Source organism: Hyperolius riggenbachi, chromosome 2 (assembly GCF_040937935.1).
Source record: "Hyperolius riggenbachi isolate aHypRig1 chromosome 2, aHypRig1.pri, whole genome shotgun sequence".
Taxonomy (NCBI): Eukaryota; Metazoa; Chordata; class Amphibia; order Anura; family Hyperoliidae; genus Hyperolius; species Hyperolius riggenbachi.
Window position 1 is genome coordinate 364,499,992 of NC_090647.1, and position 16,916 is coordinate 364,516,907.

The 16,916-nt window shown below is 41.9% G+C and overlaps 1 protein-coding gene across 5 annotated transcripts in view; it reads right to left on the minus strand.

Moving 5' to 3' along the window:
* Positions 1–252: 252 nt before the first annotated feature.
* The window catches only part of MAGI3 (membrane associated guanylate kinase, WW and PDZ domain containing 3), a 506,679-nt gene continuing 490,015 nt past the window's right edge, over positions 253–16,916 (minus strand). For 2 of the 5 annotated variants that reach the window (XM_068269721.1, XM_068269719.1), the window contains exons 20-22: positions 15,138–15,276; positions 7,363–7,453; positions 4,056–4,143 (exon numbers count right to left, since the gene is read on the minus strand). In XM_068269721.1, coding sequence (XP_068125822.1) covers positions 7,404–7,453; positions 15,138–15,276 — 189 coding nt within the window. In that variant the 3' untranslated portion in view covers positions 4,056–4,143; positions 7,363–7,403. Of the gene's footprint in view, positions 4,144–7,362; positions 7,454–15,137; positions 15,277–16,916 lie in introns of all 5 variants that reach the window. The other 3 variants (XM_068269717.1, XM_068269716.1, XM_068269718.1) reach the window with 2 other exon arrangements.

Consider the following 16,916-nt stretch of genomic DNA (forward strand, 5'->3'; position numbering starts at 1 on the left):
CAGTACTGCGTCGCCAGCTGCAGCCTAATTAATCAGGAAGCAGCCGCTCGTACGAGCGGCTGCTTCCTGTCAAATCACGGCGGGGGGCTCCGTGAATAGCCTGTGGGCCGCCGATGGCGGCTCGCAGGCTAGATGTAAACACAAGCGGAAATAATCCGCTTTGTTTACATTTGTACGGCGCTGCTGCGCAGCAGCGCCGTAAGGCAGATCGGCGATCCCCGGCCAATCAGCGGCCGGGGATCGCCGCCATGTGACAGGAGACAGCCTGTCACTGGCTGCACAGGACGGATAGCGTCCTGTGCAGCCCGGCTTACCAAAGGGGGCCAGGTAGGAGAGGGAGGGGGAGCATTTCGCCGCGGAGGGGGGCTTTGAGGTGCCCCCCCGCCAGCCACTCGCAGGCAGCAGAGATCAGACCCCCCCCAGCACATCATCCCCATAGGGGGGAAAAAAGGGGGGCAATCTGATCTCCCTGCCTGCACCCTGATCTGTGCTGGGGGCTGCAGAGCCCACCCAGCACAGATCAATCAAACCAGCGCTGGTCCTTAAGGGGGGGTAAAGGGTGGGTCCTCAAGTGGTTAAGACAGACGTCTATATGACCTGTCTGGTATTCTACAAGGAGCCATAGACTGGGACATTTGAGATGTGATGAGTGGATTATTTTTTATACTTTATTATGTTTTAGTTGGAAGCGCATTTTAATTTGTCATGATACTTACAATGCCTTTTCTTAAAAGGTCCCTGATAATGTACTTCAGCTTGCGGCCCGCTATTCTAATCAATCAATGGCCTTCTTAGAACATTCTCATAGAAGAAACCATAGCTCTATTATATATATATATATATATATATATATATATATATATATATATATATATATATATATATATATTTAGCTTATGACATTCTTGATTGCCTCTCTTCTTAGTTCTCCAGCTACTTACTGTGAGTTAGGTGAATACTCAAAACTGCTGGTAGCTGGACTTTTCTATGCCTTAACTGTGTATACTACAATAAGCAAGTGCAACTTGCCCATTCTGTAGACTATGAAACTTCTAGCAACACATGAACGCAAACATTCCACTTTCTTTGTAGCGGGTGACGCGTTTCAAGACATCTGATCACTCCTAGGGATGGTAGTCCAACAAATTACTAGAGATGCCTTCTTAAATACTTCTATCTGTAGCTAATATTTTTTAAAAGAAAAAACAAAGTTTGCCAAATGTTATTCCTATTCCATGTCCAATCCAATCAGAGTTCAAGGGATTCTCCATTAACAATTAAATAAATGAATACAACATCAGGGCCAAACCTCAATTTTGTTAAACTTCTTTACCTGATTAGCTATACTCGCAAGACTCGAAAGATCACTTATTTTTCACTAAACCTTATAAGCTTGAATACAAATGGGGTGTGCTTGTCTGTCTTTATTATCAATACTTGAATTAAGCTTTCATAACACTTTGGGAGTAGTTAATGCTGAAATCCAAAACATTCAAATTTCATAAAATGTATTCTCCCCACCTGGTGTATTTTATGCTGGCTAAAATTGTAACACTTATGAAATAGATATTATAATAGATCAGCCAGCTATGTTTTTTTCTATGTGCTGGGAGTTTGAACTGTAGAGATTCCATCGTACCATAATGTAAGCATCTCATAAAAATAAAAGGATGCCAGTTACTTTCATCATCTACCTAGCAGAGAATAGTTTTAGAAATTTCAAGAAATGTTTTAAATAGTTCTGCTTTAATCTTCAACCAATCACATTTTGCTTACTCTAACCTCAAAAAGACGTTCTGTACTCACTCAGCTATAATTAAGTTATACAAAATTTGTACTGCAAAAGCTCATGAAACATGCTGCTTGGTTTAATGAATATATCTTTATATATTTTTTTCCTTCTGTTCATGTACATTACAATAAAACTCCTCTAGGAGTGGAGGCAGATTGGTGCAAAAGTTAAATATTCTTCTGCCTCTTCCTGCAGAAGCACATATACTGATTATTTAAAAGTAGAAAACTAGATGGTATCAGAATCCAGATTTGTTCTTCATAAAAAAATGGTTCAATAGATATTTGCAGTGAAGTTGTTTTTACACAGAAGAAATATGCCAGTGGATAGTTTACATGTCACCATGCCCAATATTGTCCTTTCTTTGACTAACTTGTATTGACTGGTAACTTGTATTTTTGATACAGTATGTACACATGCAACATGCTAGTCAAATAGTTCAACCAGACCGGTTTGGCTTATGTAAGAGACAAGTTTACAAGTTACAAAGACACAGGAGATAAACTAAGCAGGTAGATAAAATTGGCACACGTAGTGGAGTCATGATCACATTGGCAAAGGTAAATAAGCATGGTCAAGATCTGTACAACAAAGTCCCAACTTATTTTGTAGCAGCTCAAAGTCCAAAAAGTGCGACAGTACACCTTCATAGAGTTGCATGGAGCTCAAGCTTGTGGAAGACCATTCATGGCAAGCAAAATCCAAAATGTCCTTCATGCAAGTTAAGATTTAGGAAGTCTAAAGTACATTCTGTACTCAACTGGCATCATCTGGAGTTGTTCTCTATATATTCAGTGTGTCAGCTTCAGTAACTTTGTTTGGACTGGGAACTTTCCATGGTCCTGGAGTTACTGTTTTTTTTCCTGTTGTCCTTGATGCTCCTTCGTCTTTGGTTTTCTCTGTATTTTCAGCTGTGGGATACTTTGTATTTGGTTCATGATAAGATGAGGAATTATTTTGGTGGTCCTTTTCTGCTTGTTTCAATTTTGCTCCTGGATCCTGACTTTGTTGTTTGTTAGTGGAAGGTCCTCCTTTTTTATGTGATTCATTCTCAGATTTTTTCTGCTCATTGATATTTCTTGGAGATCTTTCTTCAGTATGCTTACTTTTCAGTTCTGAAGATTTCCTGTCAACAATGTGGACACTATCGTCCGATTTTAACTTCTCATGTCTCTCCTCCAGCCTTTTGTCATATTTTGACTCTCGTGTCTCTTTAGATTTCTCATCCCCATCTTCTCTTTTAGATGTATTGTGTCTTCTGATTTTGTCCTCCTGTCCCCCCCCTTTGTTTTTGTCCTCCCGCCTAACTTTGTCTTCATCCCTGTGCTTATCCTCTCTTTCTTCTCTTTTGGATTTGCTTTCTCTGTCCTGCCTCCTGTGTTTGTCCTGCTTTTCCTCTCTCCTGTGTCTGTCCTCTCTCTCATCTTTTTTAAGTTTCCCCTCTTTCTCATCCTTTCTGTGTCTTTCCTCCATCCTTTGTCTTTCCTCCCTATCTTCTTTTCTGTGTCGGTCTTCTTTCTCCTCCCTTCTAAGTTTTTCCTCCCTATCTTCTTTTCTGTATTTGTCCTCCCTCTCCTGCCTTTGTGATTTATCCTGCCTCCTGGATTTGTCCTCTCTATCTTCCCTCCTTGTTCCCTCACTGTTTTCATGTACTTTACTTTTTTCTGTACCAGTTTCTCTAACTGACCTCTTTTCCTTTTTATCTTTAACTCTGTCTACTGCAAGTACATTTTGTTTTGTATCATCAACCTCACAACTTACTTTCTCTTTTTCCTCTTTCTTATAAGATTTTTTAGGGCTGGCTGATCTTCCTCTATGTCCCCTAGTCTGGTCTTTTTCATCGCCAATATTGTCATTTCCAGGATTTTTAAGATACACTTTTCTGGGACTCAGAGATCTTTCTCTGATTTTTTTGTGTAAGTGACCCCCATCTGTATATCTAGAGCTCTGGTGTCTTTCCGGATTTTCTTTAGATATATTGCTGTCACTCTTCTTGGGACTTGCTGAGCGTCCTCTCCTTGCGCTGCTTTCTTTCTCCGGTTCCAGTGCTTTCTTTTTAGGACTCACAGATCTTTCTCTTTGCTTTTCTTTGTTTTGCACTAGAGATGGCAGTTTTTCTGCTTTAAATTCTTTCTTCTCATTGGTGTCAATGCTTGGTAAAAATGGGATCTCTTTACTTAGCTGCATATCATTTGGCAAAAGCATATTTTCAGTCTTGTAAACATCCAGCAGTTCAGGTGGTGGGGTAGGAAAATCTCCAGTAGTATGATCCACATTAGAATTCAATGAAAATGCTGAAACATCATCATATATTACATTTGTGGATATTGGATCGATACTGTCCGGATCATCTGAATAAACATCAAATGTAAGCAAAACAGAGTAAATAATGCTGTTCCAAAATACACTATAAACAAATACAGTGATTTATAAAAAAAATATACTATGCGCATGTGTACACTTAATGACTGACATCTATCGCATGCAAGAAAATTACAAATACTGAAACACAAAAATACACAATAATAATACATGCATCTATAAACCACAAAGTCCATACGTGACGACACAATATGAGAGCTACAAATATGGGTAGAGAACTGTACACTTTGCTCCTGATTCAATAAACCCGTCTTATGAGTTTTCTTCACAGGAAATGTTTTTACACCTTATCAATAAAATATCTTTTCAGACCTCGGTAAAAAAAAAAAAAAGTAAAAGCAACATACCTTGTCCCAGATTAACTCATGTTTGATATTACTTTTCTTAGATAATTTAGTACTTTATCACTTGTCAGGTGCTAAAACCTTATTTTGCAGATAAGATGGAAAAAAAAAATCTCCTGTTAGAATCTCATGAGAAATGTTTACCGAATCAGCTCTTTACATTTCTTTAATTAGATTGCACAGCAGAACAAGTATCTGTGCCATGGATTAACACAGTGATCAAATTAAAATGGATTCTGTGATGCGTGGGATTTGTTAAAATATATATATCATGCTGTATTAAAGGGGCCTTCCAGGATAATTCATAATTTCACCCATACTTCTATATCCTTCAATGCAATACCACAGTGGACCTCATGAGTACTTTCATAGCATTTTCAGTATGAGGTCTTTCAGTCAGTCTATTCACATAATAAGTGTTGATCTATGGACCTAAGTCCATAAAGCAACCATAAACACTGTTTTTTTTTTCTGGCAGGTGGACAAATTACAAAATAATCACATGGTGGAATGTAATTTTCTTGGAGAACCCCTTTAAATATATATTTTTAATATATACATGCGTGCATGGTTTAGTAATGTGATTTGTGTAGTTTTACCTATTGCATTCAAAGCATATGTAAACATTTCAGTTTCTGAAATCTGTAGTTTTTGAAGTCTTTGGAACTTTAATATATGTAAAATGATTGCAAAATGGTTTGCCGGGAAGGCAATCTATTGATGACTAACAGGGACCTCTCCACTATCTACACCTAACAAGAACCCTTCCCTATATATGGCCAACAGGAACCCTTTCCTATCTATGCCCAACAGGAACCCTCCCTATCTATTCCCAACACGTACCCTCCCCATCTATTCCCAACACGTACCCTCCCTATCTATTCCCAACACAAACCCTCCCCTATCTATTCCCAACAGGAACCCTTCCCTATCTATGCCCAACAGGAACCCTCCCTATCTATTCTCAACAGGAACCCTCTCCTATCTATTTCCAACAGGAACCCTCCCTTATCTATTCCCAACAGGAACCCTCCCCTATCTATGCCTAACAGGCACCTTCCCCTATCTAAGCCGAACAGGAACCCTATCTAACCCCCCCCCCCCCCCCCCAGTTAAGCCTAACAAGAACCCTTTCCCCCTCTATGCCTAACAGGAACCCTCCCCATGAATGCCTAATAGGATCCATGCCCTATCTATACGGAATCCCTGCCCTATGAATGCTTAAAGTGAACCTCCAGACTAAAAATTGACTCAGCAGCACTGGAAAGGTCTGGTGTTTCTTTAACTGTTTCACAGCATCAGAACTTTTTTTCTCTTATACAAGCCTCATTTTTAGCTGCACAGAAAAAAACTGCCCGGGCATTGTTCCCCTAATGCTGTGCAAAGCATGATGGGATTTCTGATGTTGTTGCTCTCGTTCTGCTGTTTTGGTGCAATTTTTTTTTTTTTTTACATTTTGAATTTGAAGCCTAGCATGTGCAGCTGGAAGGGGTGATCAGGACACAGGACAGTTGGAACTGTGTCTCCTGCTCCCTGTCACCTCCTTTCAACCAAAAAGATGGCTGCCCCCATGACAAAGATGGCAGCCCCCATGAATCACAAACATTTGCCTGTTCTTTTAAAACGGGGTGGGTAAGAGATTATATTACCTATCTATTCTAATTAACATAACTAATGTAACTTAATGACAGTAAGTTTGTTTAGGCTGAAGTTCCCCTTTAACTAGAATATTTCCCTAACTATACCTAACCACTAATAACAGCTTCAGTAAGCCTTAAGGTTTGTACACACACGGCGGACTGCAGGCAACGACAGGTCTGTCGTCCCCTCCCGCTGGGTGGGCGTTACAGCGACAGTCCGGCGTGTGTACAGTCTGTGTGCAGACTGATACGGCTGTGTCTGAGCGATCCGCCCAGCGGATCGCTCAGAAAAAGCCGTATCAGTCCACCGACAGACTGTACACACGCCGGACTGTCTGCTGAAAACCCGCTCAGCGGGAGGTGACGACAGACCCGTCGTTGCCTGCAGTCCGGCGTGTGTACGGACCTTAATTCACCCAAGCAGCTGTAAAGCCATTAATTACAGTACATACAGCAGTTATCAAGCCGTAAATTAACCTAAGCCTCTTAAAGCTGCTAATTACAACATCCGCATGGGCCCATTTCCACTTGCCGTTTACTCGTTGGGAACCAAGCATGATTGCGGTGAGAATCTGGTGAGCCAACAATTGCGTGTGGGTAAAAAGTGATGTTCACTAGTGGGAAATGAGCACCACGATTAACAACTGAAATCGCAATGCTCTAGCAATCAGTTAAGTGGATCGCAGCCAGTGGAAAAGGGCCCTAAAACCTCAATTTACCCGAGCTGATGCAATTTACTCATGCAGCTGTAAAGCCACTAATGAGAACCACTGTAAAGCTATAACCACTAATTAGCACCTCTTACTGAACCTAGCGCCCATTTTATACACCTAGCACCATTAATACATAGATTTGTATTGCAGCGAATAGGGCTCCCTTTTTACCAGGTGCTATTTTTCAGTGTCTTGACACACCCTTTCCATAAAGTTAGGACGTAAACATTAAGCAAGTATATTTCATGGGTTTTGGTAACAATTTCCCAATTAATGGGGAGTTATTATTTTACAGACATACAAGGCAGACAGTGCAATAAAATCTGTACCAACAGTAACCTGGTGTTTCTTTCACAACTACATGTATTTGGTTAAACTGTGCATGCGCATGTATATTAATGAGCATTGGCAGTTACTGCAGACTCAGGACAGAGAAGACAAGAGGAAGGTGTGAGGAAGCTAATCAGACATGCATTGACATGCACATTTACCAAATCTTTAAGGGAAAGACCAAGAAAAGCACGAGAAAGCCTTATTGCTGATCAGATTTCACGTAGGAGCAGAGGCTGGAAGGAGCCAAACCTGAGGAGAAGGAAAACAAGCCTGGAATAGAATACCAACATCACCAAAGCATAGCTAGCAACAGTCTACACCCGGCATTCATTAGCAATGTGGTGCAGGATCGCTTGCACACAGGTTAGAATGCTGTATGGTGCAACATTTGTCAACTGACACACAATAATCTACTATTTTGATTTGTCAAAGTAGCCAGTAACAGCCAAACAAGTTATGGGGGGGAGGAGGAAGATACTCAGAATGTTAGCATTAATAATAACATACTGTGTCTTAATTCTCTTGGCATATGCACATCATTTCAAAAGTAAGAAGAAAAATTTTAGATGTGAAAATATAAATACTGTATATTCCTGCGTATAAGACTACTTTTTAAACCTTGAAAATCTTCTGAAAAGTTGGGGGTCGTCTTATACGCCGGGTGTCATTGATGTCGGGTGATACCCCCTATCCTGTTACCGACTCTCAGATCTCACTGCTGAGGACTGTAGTGAAGCGACACAGGCGCATATGTGTGACTTCTGAGAGGCAGAGAGGGAGGTAAATAGGACACAAGGGCGGGGCCAGAAGGGTGAAAGAGGCGTGCTTTATGGACACAGCGTGATCTATTCTTCCATACTGCTCTGATAAACAGGGAGACAGGGAGAGCTGACCAATCCACTTAGGGAGAGCGAGAGTTCACCAATCTAACCAGTCAATTGACTATATACTGTTATATACTGGGTACCACATACAGTACAGCACCAGTATTTGATTTTTTTTATTTGGTGTGCGTTGGAAGAGGGCTAGTCTTATATGGCGAGTATATCACAAACTCTATATTTTAAATGGAAAAGTTGGGGGGTCGTCTTATACACTCAGTCGTCTTATACGCCGGAATATACGGTAAGCAAATTATTATTCAAAACTCCAGTAGAATTAGAATGCAGAATGCCCTTTTAAACTTGTAAACTATTCAAATGAATGCATACAATTGGTTCAGCTATATTCCTTTGCATTTAATAGCACCTCAACAGTAACAGACACCCTCACAACCTATGTGCCTGTGCACAATCTTTCCACCAACTTATGCTGATGACCATTAGAATATTTACTAAAGAATCTAACGAGGAAGCTGAATGAGACACTCAAGTGCCATCTTTTACCTGTTCAAGGCCTTGTTTCTTTAGCCTGCTCTGGCTGTTTTGTGTCATGCAAACCTGAAGCAAGGAAACTCGCTTCAGGTTATATACTGACCTATCTTGAGGGTCTTTCCATCCCCTCGTTCTACCAATCCTTTGGGACTTGGAAGACTTTGGAAGCACTTGCATCCCAGAATTCTTCTGAAGATGGGTGCATTCATATTGTGCATGCATGAGCCCGGACTCGGGTTTGCACAGTACAGATCCTCTCATCTTCAGAAGTACTTGGGACCACAAGTATTTCCAAAGGCTGTCTGAGGAGGGCCAAAGATGTACTCGACCTGCTGGTCGAATAATTTCCACTGAGGACAGTGGTAGAATGATGAAATAGAGAGGACTGTGAAGACTCTATGGGACTCAGATCTTTCCCTCTACTTAGGTGAGTATCTAACTGCTTTTCCCCAGCCCACTTTAGGTTTACTTTAAGGTTTTCTAACAGTGTTGTTTTTTAAATTTTTTATTATCATTATTTCAGCAACAAATGGGGACATGAAATATATGAAACATTCTTTGGATTTTGCTTGTGTATTTACCACATCACGCCTATGACGGTAGTGCCCCAATTAGGTTTTTGGTCTAGAACAGGTCTAAAATTCTCTCATTGACAACCACTTTCCTGTGCAAATTGTGTACAAAATTTTAGGTGATGAATGCTAAATGCCATAGCTTCCCAAATTACATTTTGAATTACAAGCATCCTTCAGCATTGTAAATACGTGAAAGGAAAACTAAAACACACTAACAAGAGTGAAGTCTGTTCATCATTTTCTTCTATTCGAAGATTATAATCAATATTAATAATGTAGGAAACACCATGCCAGATTCATAAGATTTACTTGAAATTAACAACCATCTTATCTAAAAATAATTTGTGGAACTTGCAACAATAATGAGGCAGGAATGACTACAAAGACACTATGCTGTACTTGATTGTCATCTTGTGCCATCTAATCCCCCCCCCCCCCCCCCAAATGAATGTAGACACTCACACAAAGGCCTCGATTCATAAACAGCAGTGCGATAAAAAAATCTTGTCGGGAAAATACCACACTCGGTATTTTCCCGGTCTGTGTGCTAATTCATAAAGATTTCCCCAGCTGCCCTTGGAGGTCGGTAAATTACCGCAGCCCATTGAGCGGTAGAGTAGAGCAGTGTCTCGATTCTCTCTTTGCCCTGCAGAAATGAATCACACAGATGGCTCTCTCTGGCTCTCCCACTGATGACTCAGACAGAAGAGTCACACAGTCTTTCCCTGCCTGCAGAAATGACTCACACAGACGGCTCTTTCCACTGATGACTCAGACAGATGAGTCACACAGTCTTTCCCTGCCTGCTCAAATGATTCACACAGAGGGCTCTCTGGCTCTCTCCACTGATGACTCAGACTTTGGCTCTCTGCACTTTTGCATTCATCAGAGCTGTCGGCAACTTGTTATCGCCTCACTAGAGGTGTCGGTAACTACCGCCAGGCTTACTGCTTGTTGAAGGCTTTATAAATTGACATTTGCTGACAATTTACTGACGTGTTGTCGGTAACTGCAGCCAAGTCGGTAATTTAACTCCCTGGTCGGTAATGTCAGCTTTTCATACAGTAACAGCCTTTATGAATTTTGCTAAATGGTCAGTAAAGTCTGCTGTTTTCAGCATTACCGCATGAGGTAATGCTTTATGAATCGAGGCCAAAAGTTAAAAGGGGAAATACTACCTTCATAATCCAATTGCTTTAAACATTGCCCAGGGCTGCACAACTGCAATTCAAAGCATTGAAGAGCAAATCTGAAGTAAAAAAAAAATAATAAAAAAAAACCAGATACTTACCTATGGAGAGGGAAGGCTCTAGGTCCTAAAAAGCCTTCCCATTCCCCTCGCCCCAAGGCTGTCACCACCTATTTAAATTTTCCGCCATGGGAGCCTTCAGAAGTCTTTGGGACCTGAATGCTCCCGAAGACAGGCGGCTCCATACTGCGCATGAACGAGTGCGTGAGAGAGCAAGCTCCGGCATGTGCAGTATGGAGCCACCTGTCTTCAGGAGCACTTGGGCTTCTAAAAGCTTTCCTGGTGGCACAGAGCAGTATTCCACCCATTAGTCGAATACTGCTAACAGGGGTGACGGCACTGGAAAGAGGGGACTGTGAGAGGAATGGGAATGCTCTGTAGGACCTCCAGAGCCTTCCCTCTCCATAGGTAAGTGTCTGTTTCTTTATTTTTAAATTACCATATATATTCGAGTATAAGCCGACCCCCCAACTTTTACCTAAAAAAGGGGGGGAAATGCTTGTCCTGAGTATAAGCCGAGGGTGAGAAATGGCTTTATGGCGCAGAACAAAAGCATTGTTTGAAGATAGTTAATGTGTTATTCCAGACACATACATGCACTCATAGTTACAAATTTAGTCATAAATGTAGGTTGTCCTTGATTACAGTTCTCCCTGCAGATGTGTGCAAGCGATTGTAAAGCAATCCTTACTATTATCTGATCTAATGTGACCCAGATGAGGGGTGCAAACTTTAATTGCCCTGTAGCTGTTTATATAATGTCTGTCTCTGATCACTGTCTGCATGGTCCCCCTGGCAATGTAAATGGCTACTAGTAAACTGTAAACCCCTGCCTGCCAGAGCAGAAGTTGTAGCATACCTCTTTGTGGTTCCCCAGAGTATCTCCTGGCATATGTACAGTAGTTAGTTGGGCTCCGTTTCTCCTGGTTACCTGCCCACTGTGTGGTTCTGTAAACCCCTCCCGCCAGAGCAGCATACCTCTTTGTGAACCCCCCAGGTATATCCAGACATCTGTACAGTACTTGGGCTCCGTTGCTCCTGGTTACCGGCCTGTGCTGTGGTTAAGTAAACCCCCACCCGCCATAGTATCACCCTGCATATGTAAAGTAGTTGGGCACTGTTGCTCATGGTTAATGGTGCACAATGTGTTTGAGTAATCCTCCGCACGCCATAGTAGCATACCTCTTTGTGATCCCCTAAGTATCCCCCGGCATCTGTACAGTATTTGGGCTCCATTCCTCCCGGTCACTGCCCGCGCAGTGAAGTTTTCTCTGCAACTTGTCAGCCGCAGTCTCATCACTCTGACCTCACAGTAGCGCATGTGTTAAGGGGCGTCACTAAAGGGTGTCATAGTGACAAGACTGCAGTGGACAAGCTCCAGAGGAAACTTTACAGCGCAGGCCGGTACGCGGGAGCAACGGAGCCCAACTACCGTACTGTATAGATGCCGGGGGATAGTTAGGGTATCACAAAGAGGTATGCTACTTTAGCGTGCGGGGGGTTTACTCAAACACAACGTGCACCGCTTACCGTGAGCAACGGCGCTCAACCACTTTACATATGCAGGGTGATACTGGGGTGGGGGGTCGCGAGGAGGTATCTGGGGGCCAGTAACCTGGGAGAAACTGAACGCCAAACTACTGTACATATGCTGGGGGATACTTGGGGGGGGGGGGGTCGTGGGGGGGGGGAATCGCGAAAATGTTTACAGTTTACTAACAGCACTTGTCACACTGCTGTGGGGACTGCACAAAATATAATCAGAGAGGCACCGCCGCTCTGTATGTGCAGATGTGCTTTTTATGTTGCGGTAGAGGATGCAGTATGGGGGGATTCTGCTTGTGACTCGAGTATAAGCCGAGACCCCCACTTTTGGGCCACTTTTTTGGTCCCAAAAACTCGGCTTATACTAGAGTATATACAGTAACTTCAATGTTGCTTGAAATAAATTATATCTCCATTTCAATTTGCTGCCAGCTTAGCATTTCCGAAAGTGACAGTAAGCTTGGTTTGCATTTCTATGCAACCATGGTAACAGCACTCTGTTTGGAGTACAAGTCGCTCTACCGTCCACTTGGCTGCACAAGTAAATTGCTACACATAGCAAAATAAATAATTTCTCAATCTCAAAACCTCCACATAAAATAACTATTTAAAATAAGGTTTTGGTTTTTTTTAAAACAGTTCAAGTTTATTATAAAAAAAGAGGATCAAAATGGTACAATAAACTTGTATATACAATGACAATATACAGTATTAAGGTAGATAACATATACAGCTATCGTATATTCTTGACCAATTCTTGAAACGTTTTCTGGTAACCAGATAACCGTTGGATGAGAAAAAATAACATATAAAACAAAGGAGGGGAAAATAAAATGAGAATAAAAAAAGAACGAAACAGGTAAAGCCCTTAGTTGAAGGAGAAAAAAAAACGTATGTACCATTATATTACCCACTGCACAGGGGTATATCTGATAAGGAGCTGGGGTCATGATGCCTCCAGTCTCTCAAGAGTAGTAATTTTTTTTTTTTTTTTTGAGTCCACTCGGATTTTTGTTGTATTGCTATATTGTGGCCACCATGGCCTTGCATAGAGTGGTAGTGAAGGGAGGGGGGTACTATATGTAGGAGTATTATAAAGCTTATAGTTTTGTATGTTGAGAGTCCTACCAGTTCTTCCATATTGCATTGTATTTATGCAATGCACCTCGTTTTTCATAAAATAAGGTTTTACATCAAATCATTAAGTATACAGTGTTATTTTTTTTTTTTTTTTTAAATAGTAGAATTTCCCTTTAGGTGATAAAAAGGTAGGATAAGGAAAGATACATTGTATGGGAACTGCATTAGCCTTAGTTCTCACAAACAATGTGTTGCAGCTACAACAGGCAAATCACTTCACAGCAAGGTTATTTTTCTAAAGAACAACTATCATTAAATAGGTCACTTGGGAAATGCATAATTAAACATTCCTGGTAAGACAGCAGGCAAATCAACATATACTGCTACTGCATTTCTATCTAGCATGCTCTTTTTCACCCATTTCCTGTGTGGTCAGATAGTCCAGCTCCATGATCACACTGGAGTGTACAATCTCATGTTTCCCTCTCACCCATCTTAAAGGGAACCTAAACTGAGAGGCATATGGATGTTTCCTTTTAAACAATACCAGTTGCTTGGCAGTCCTGCTGATCTCTTTGGCTGTAGTGGCTGAATCACACACCTGAAACAAGCATGCAGCTAATCCAGTCTGACTTCAGTCAGAGCACCTGATCTGCATGCTTGCTGAGGGGCTGTGGCTAAAAGTATTAGAGACACAGGATCAGCAGGAGAGTCAGGGAACTGGTATTATTTTAAAAGGAAAAATCCATATCCTTCTCAGTTTAGGTTCCCTTTAAAGGGACTCTAAGCGGTGTCCTAAAAAAGAAAACTGGACTTACCTGGGGCTTCCTCCAGCTCACCGTAGCCCGCAAGGTCTTCCGACATCCTCCAGGCCCCCTCCGTGGTCCCGTTGGTGGCTCCAGTAATGCGTCAACTTCGGGTGAAGTTGTGCGTGCTCGCCCTGGCTGCATACCTGCCGCGTCATCTTGACGGCCACCGTAACAGTCCTGCGCATGCACGGTTCAGTCTTAAAAGGATTGCGCATGCGCAGGATTCTTACGGTGGCCGGCATGATGACATGATGGGTATGCAGAATGGACGAGCATGCGAGACTTCACCCGAAGTTGGTGCATTATCGGAGGCACCAGCGGGACCACGGAGGGGGCCAGGAGGATATCGGGGACCTTGCGGGCTACGGTGGGCTAGAGTAAGAACCAGGTAAGTCCAAATTTCTTTTGTAGGACATCGTTTTTATGAGACTTCTTTACCATCTGCTTCATCTCCCACTTGCTACTTCCCCATATTAGTTGTCTGCCTCCAAGTGCTGTCACCAGCCCCCCCTTTACTCTAAGAAAAGGCAATAATTTATGTGAATGAAAGAAATAAATGAAATGTAGCAGATACTGACTGCTGGTACTGAAGTGGTTAAACAAGGGCCCCAGCGATGCCTTTCAGCACTCCAAATATGATCATGCAGTAATGCACAGGGGGCTTCTCCGTGATCAGCACTAAACATACACAAATGGTAAAATGTAGCTGTTTTTGGCCCAATAGTGAAAAAGCCTGACACACAGCAGCAGTTCACCATGTTTTTGCACTTTTGAGCAAGATAGAGCTAAGCTTTACACTATGGGGTGCAGACCATGTGTATATTTGGACACAGGGAAGCAGTGTGTAAGAGATGCTGCAAATGGGAAAAAAGCCACACTATGAGAAGAGAGGATGGGAACTGGAGATGAATTGGTCCATTGCTGTCAGTAAGAAACAGTCACTGACTAAACACAGGATAAAAAGGGGGAAAATATATATTTATGTATATTAGAAGTTTGTCTTGTCAGTTATTTATTTTATGCATTTTCTGAGTGGCATGAATTAATGCGTATTGTCCTTTAAGATCCCAAAGCATGCAAAGTAAACAACAAAATATTCAGTTCCAGTATACCTATTGCCTAAAAACAAGGAAGGTGAACATTATTTGGGCTAAGCTATATTATAACCCATTATTCAGATTCATACGCTAGGAACCAGACACTACATTTCTTATGCTAAAGCAATGTCATCATGTATTGTCTTGTTATCTAGCACCCATGTAAAAATGTTTCACTTAACATAATAAAACTATTAATACTCACTGTGATCTGGAATAAGTCCTGTCCCCGGCCTCAGCAATAAGAGAACTTTTGTTCCACCAGCCTGGATCAGCTCAATGGCCCGAGTGTGGGTAATGCCTTGTGTGGGTTCTCCATTGATTTCAACTATCTGATCACCCACCTGACAAAATAAAAAGACATGCCAACAGTCAAAGATTTAAGCAGTTAGCAAGAATATAGTTCAGAGATCGATTATTGAAATGAAAAAGAAGATCACACTACATACAGGTCCTTCTCAAAAAATTAGCATATTGTGATAAAGTTCATTATTTTCTGTAATGTACTGATAAACATTAGACTTTCATATATTTTAGATTCATTACACACAACTGAAGTAGTTCAAGCCTTTTATTGTTTTAATATTGATGATTTTGGCATACAGCTCATGAAAACCCAAAATTCCTATCTCAAAAAATTAGCATATCATGAAAAGGTTCTCTAAACGAGCTATTAACCTAATCATCTGAATCAACTAATTAACTCTAAACACCTGCAAAAGATTCCTGAGGCTTTTAAAAACTTCCAGCCTGGTTCATTACTCAAAACCGCAATCGGGTAAGACTGCCGACCTGACTGCTGTCCAGAAGGCCATCATTGACACCCTCAAGCAAGAGGGTAAGACACAGAAAGAAATTTCTGAACGAATAGGCTGTTTTCAGAGTGCTGTATCAAGGCACCTCAGTGGGAAGTCTGTGGGAAGGAAAAAGTGTGGCAGAAAACGCTGCACAACGAGAAGAGGTGACCGGACCCTGAGGAAGATTGTGAAGAAGGACCGATTCCAGACCTTGGGGGACCTGCGGAAGCAGTGGACTGAGTCTGGAGTAAAAACATCCAGAGCCACCGTGTACAGGCGTGTGCAGGAAATGGGCTACAGGTGCCGCATTCCCCAGGTCAAGCCACTTTTGAACCAGAAACAGCGGCAAAAGCGCCTGACCTGGGCTACAGAGAAGCAGCACTGGACTGTTGCTCAGTGGTCCAAAGTACTTTTTCGGATGAAAGCAACTTTTGCATGTCATTCGGAAATCAAGGTGCCAGTCTGGAGGAAGACTGAGGAGAGGGGAATGCCAAAATGCCAGAAGTCCAGTGTCAAGTGCCCACAGTCAGTGATGGTCTGGGGTGCCATGTCAGCTGCTGGTGTTGGTCCACTGTGTTTTATCAAGGGCAGGGTCAATGCAGCTAGCTATCAGGAGATTTTGGAGCACTTCATGTTTCCATCTGCTGAAAAGCTTTATGGAGATGAAGATTTCATTTTTCAGCACGACCTGGCACCTGCTCACAGTGCCAAAACCACTGGTAAATGGTTTACTGACCATGGTATTACTGTGCTCAATTGGCCTGCCAACTCTCCTGACCTGAACCCCATAGAGAATCTGTGGGATATTGTGAAGAGAAAGTTGAGAGACGCAAGACCCAACACTCTGGATGAGCTTAAGGCCGCTATCGAAGCATCCTGGGCCTCCATAACACCTGAGCAGTGCCACAGGCTGATTGCCTCCATGCCACGCTGCATTGAAGCAGTCATTTCTGCAAAAGGATTCCCGACCAAGTATTGAGTGCATAACTGAACATAATTATTTGAAGGTTGACTTTTTTTGTTTTAAAAACACTTTTCTTTTATTGGTTGGGTGAAATATGCTAATTTTTTGAGATAGGAATTTTGGGTTTTCATGAGCTGTATGCCAAAATCATCAATATTAAAACAATAAAAGGCTTGAACTACTTCAGTTGTGTGCAATGAATCTAAAATATATGAAAATCTAA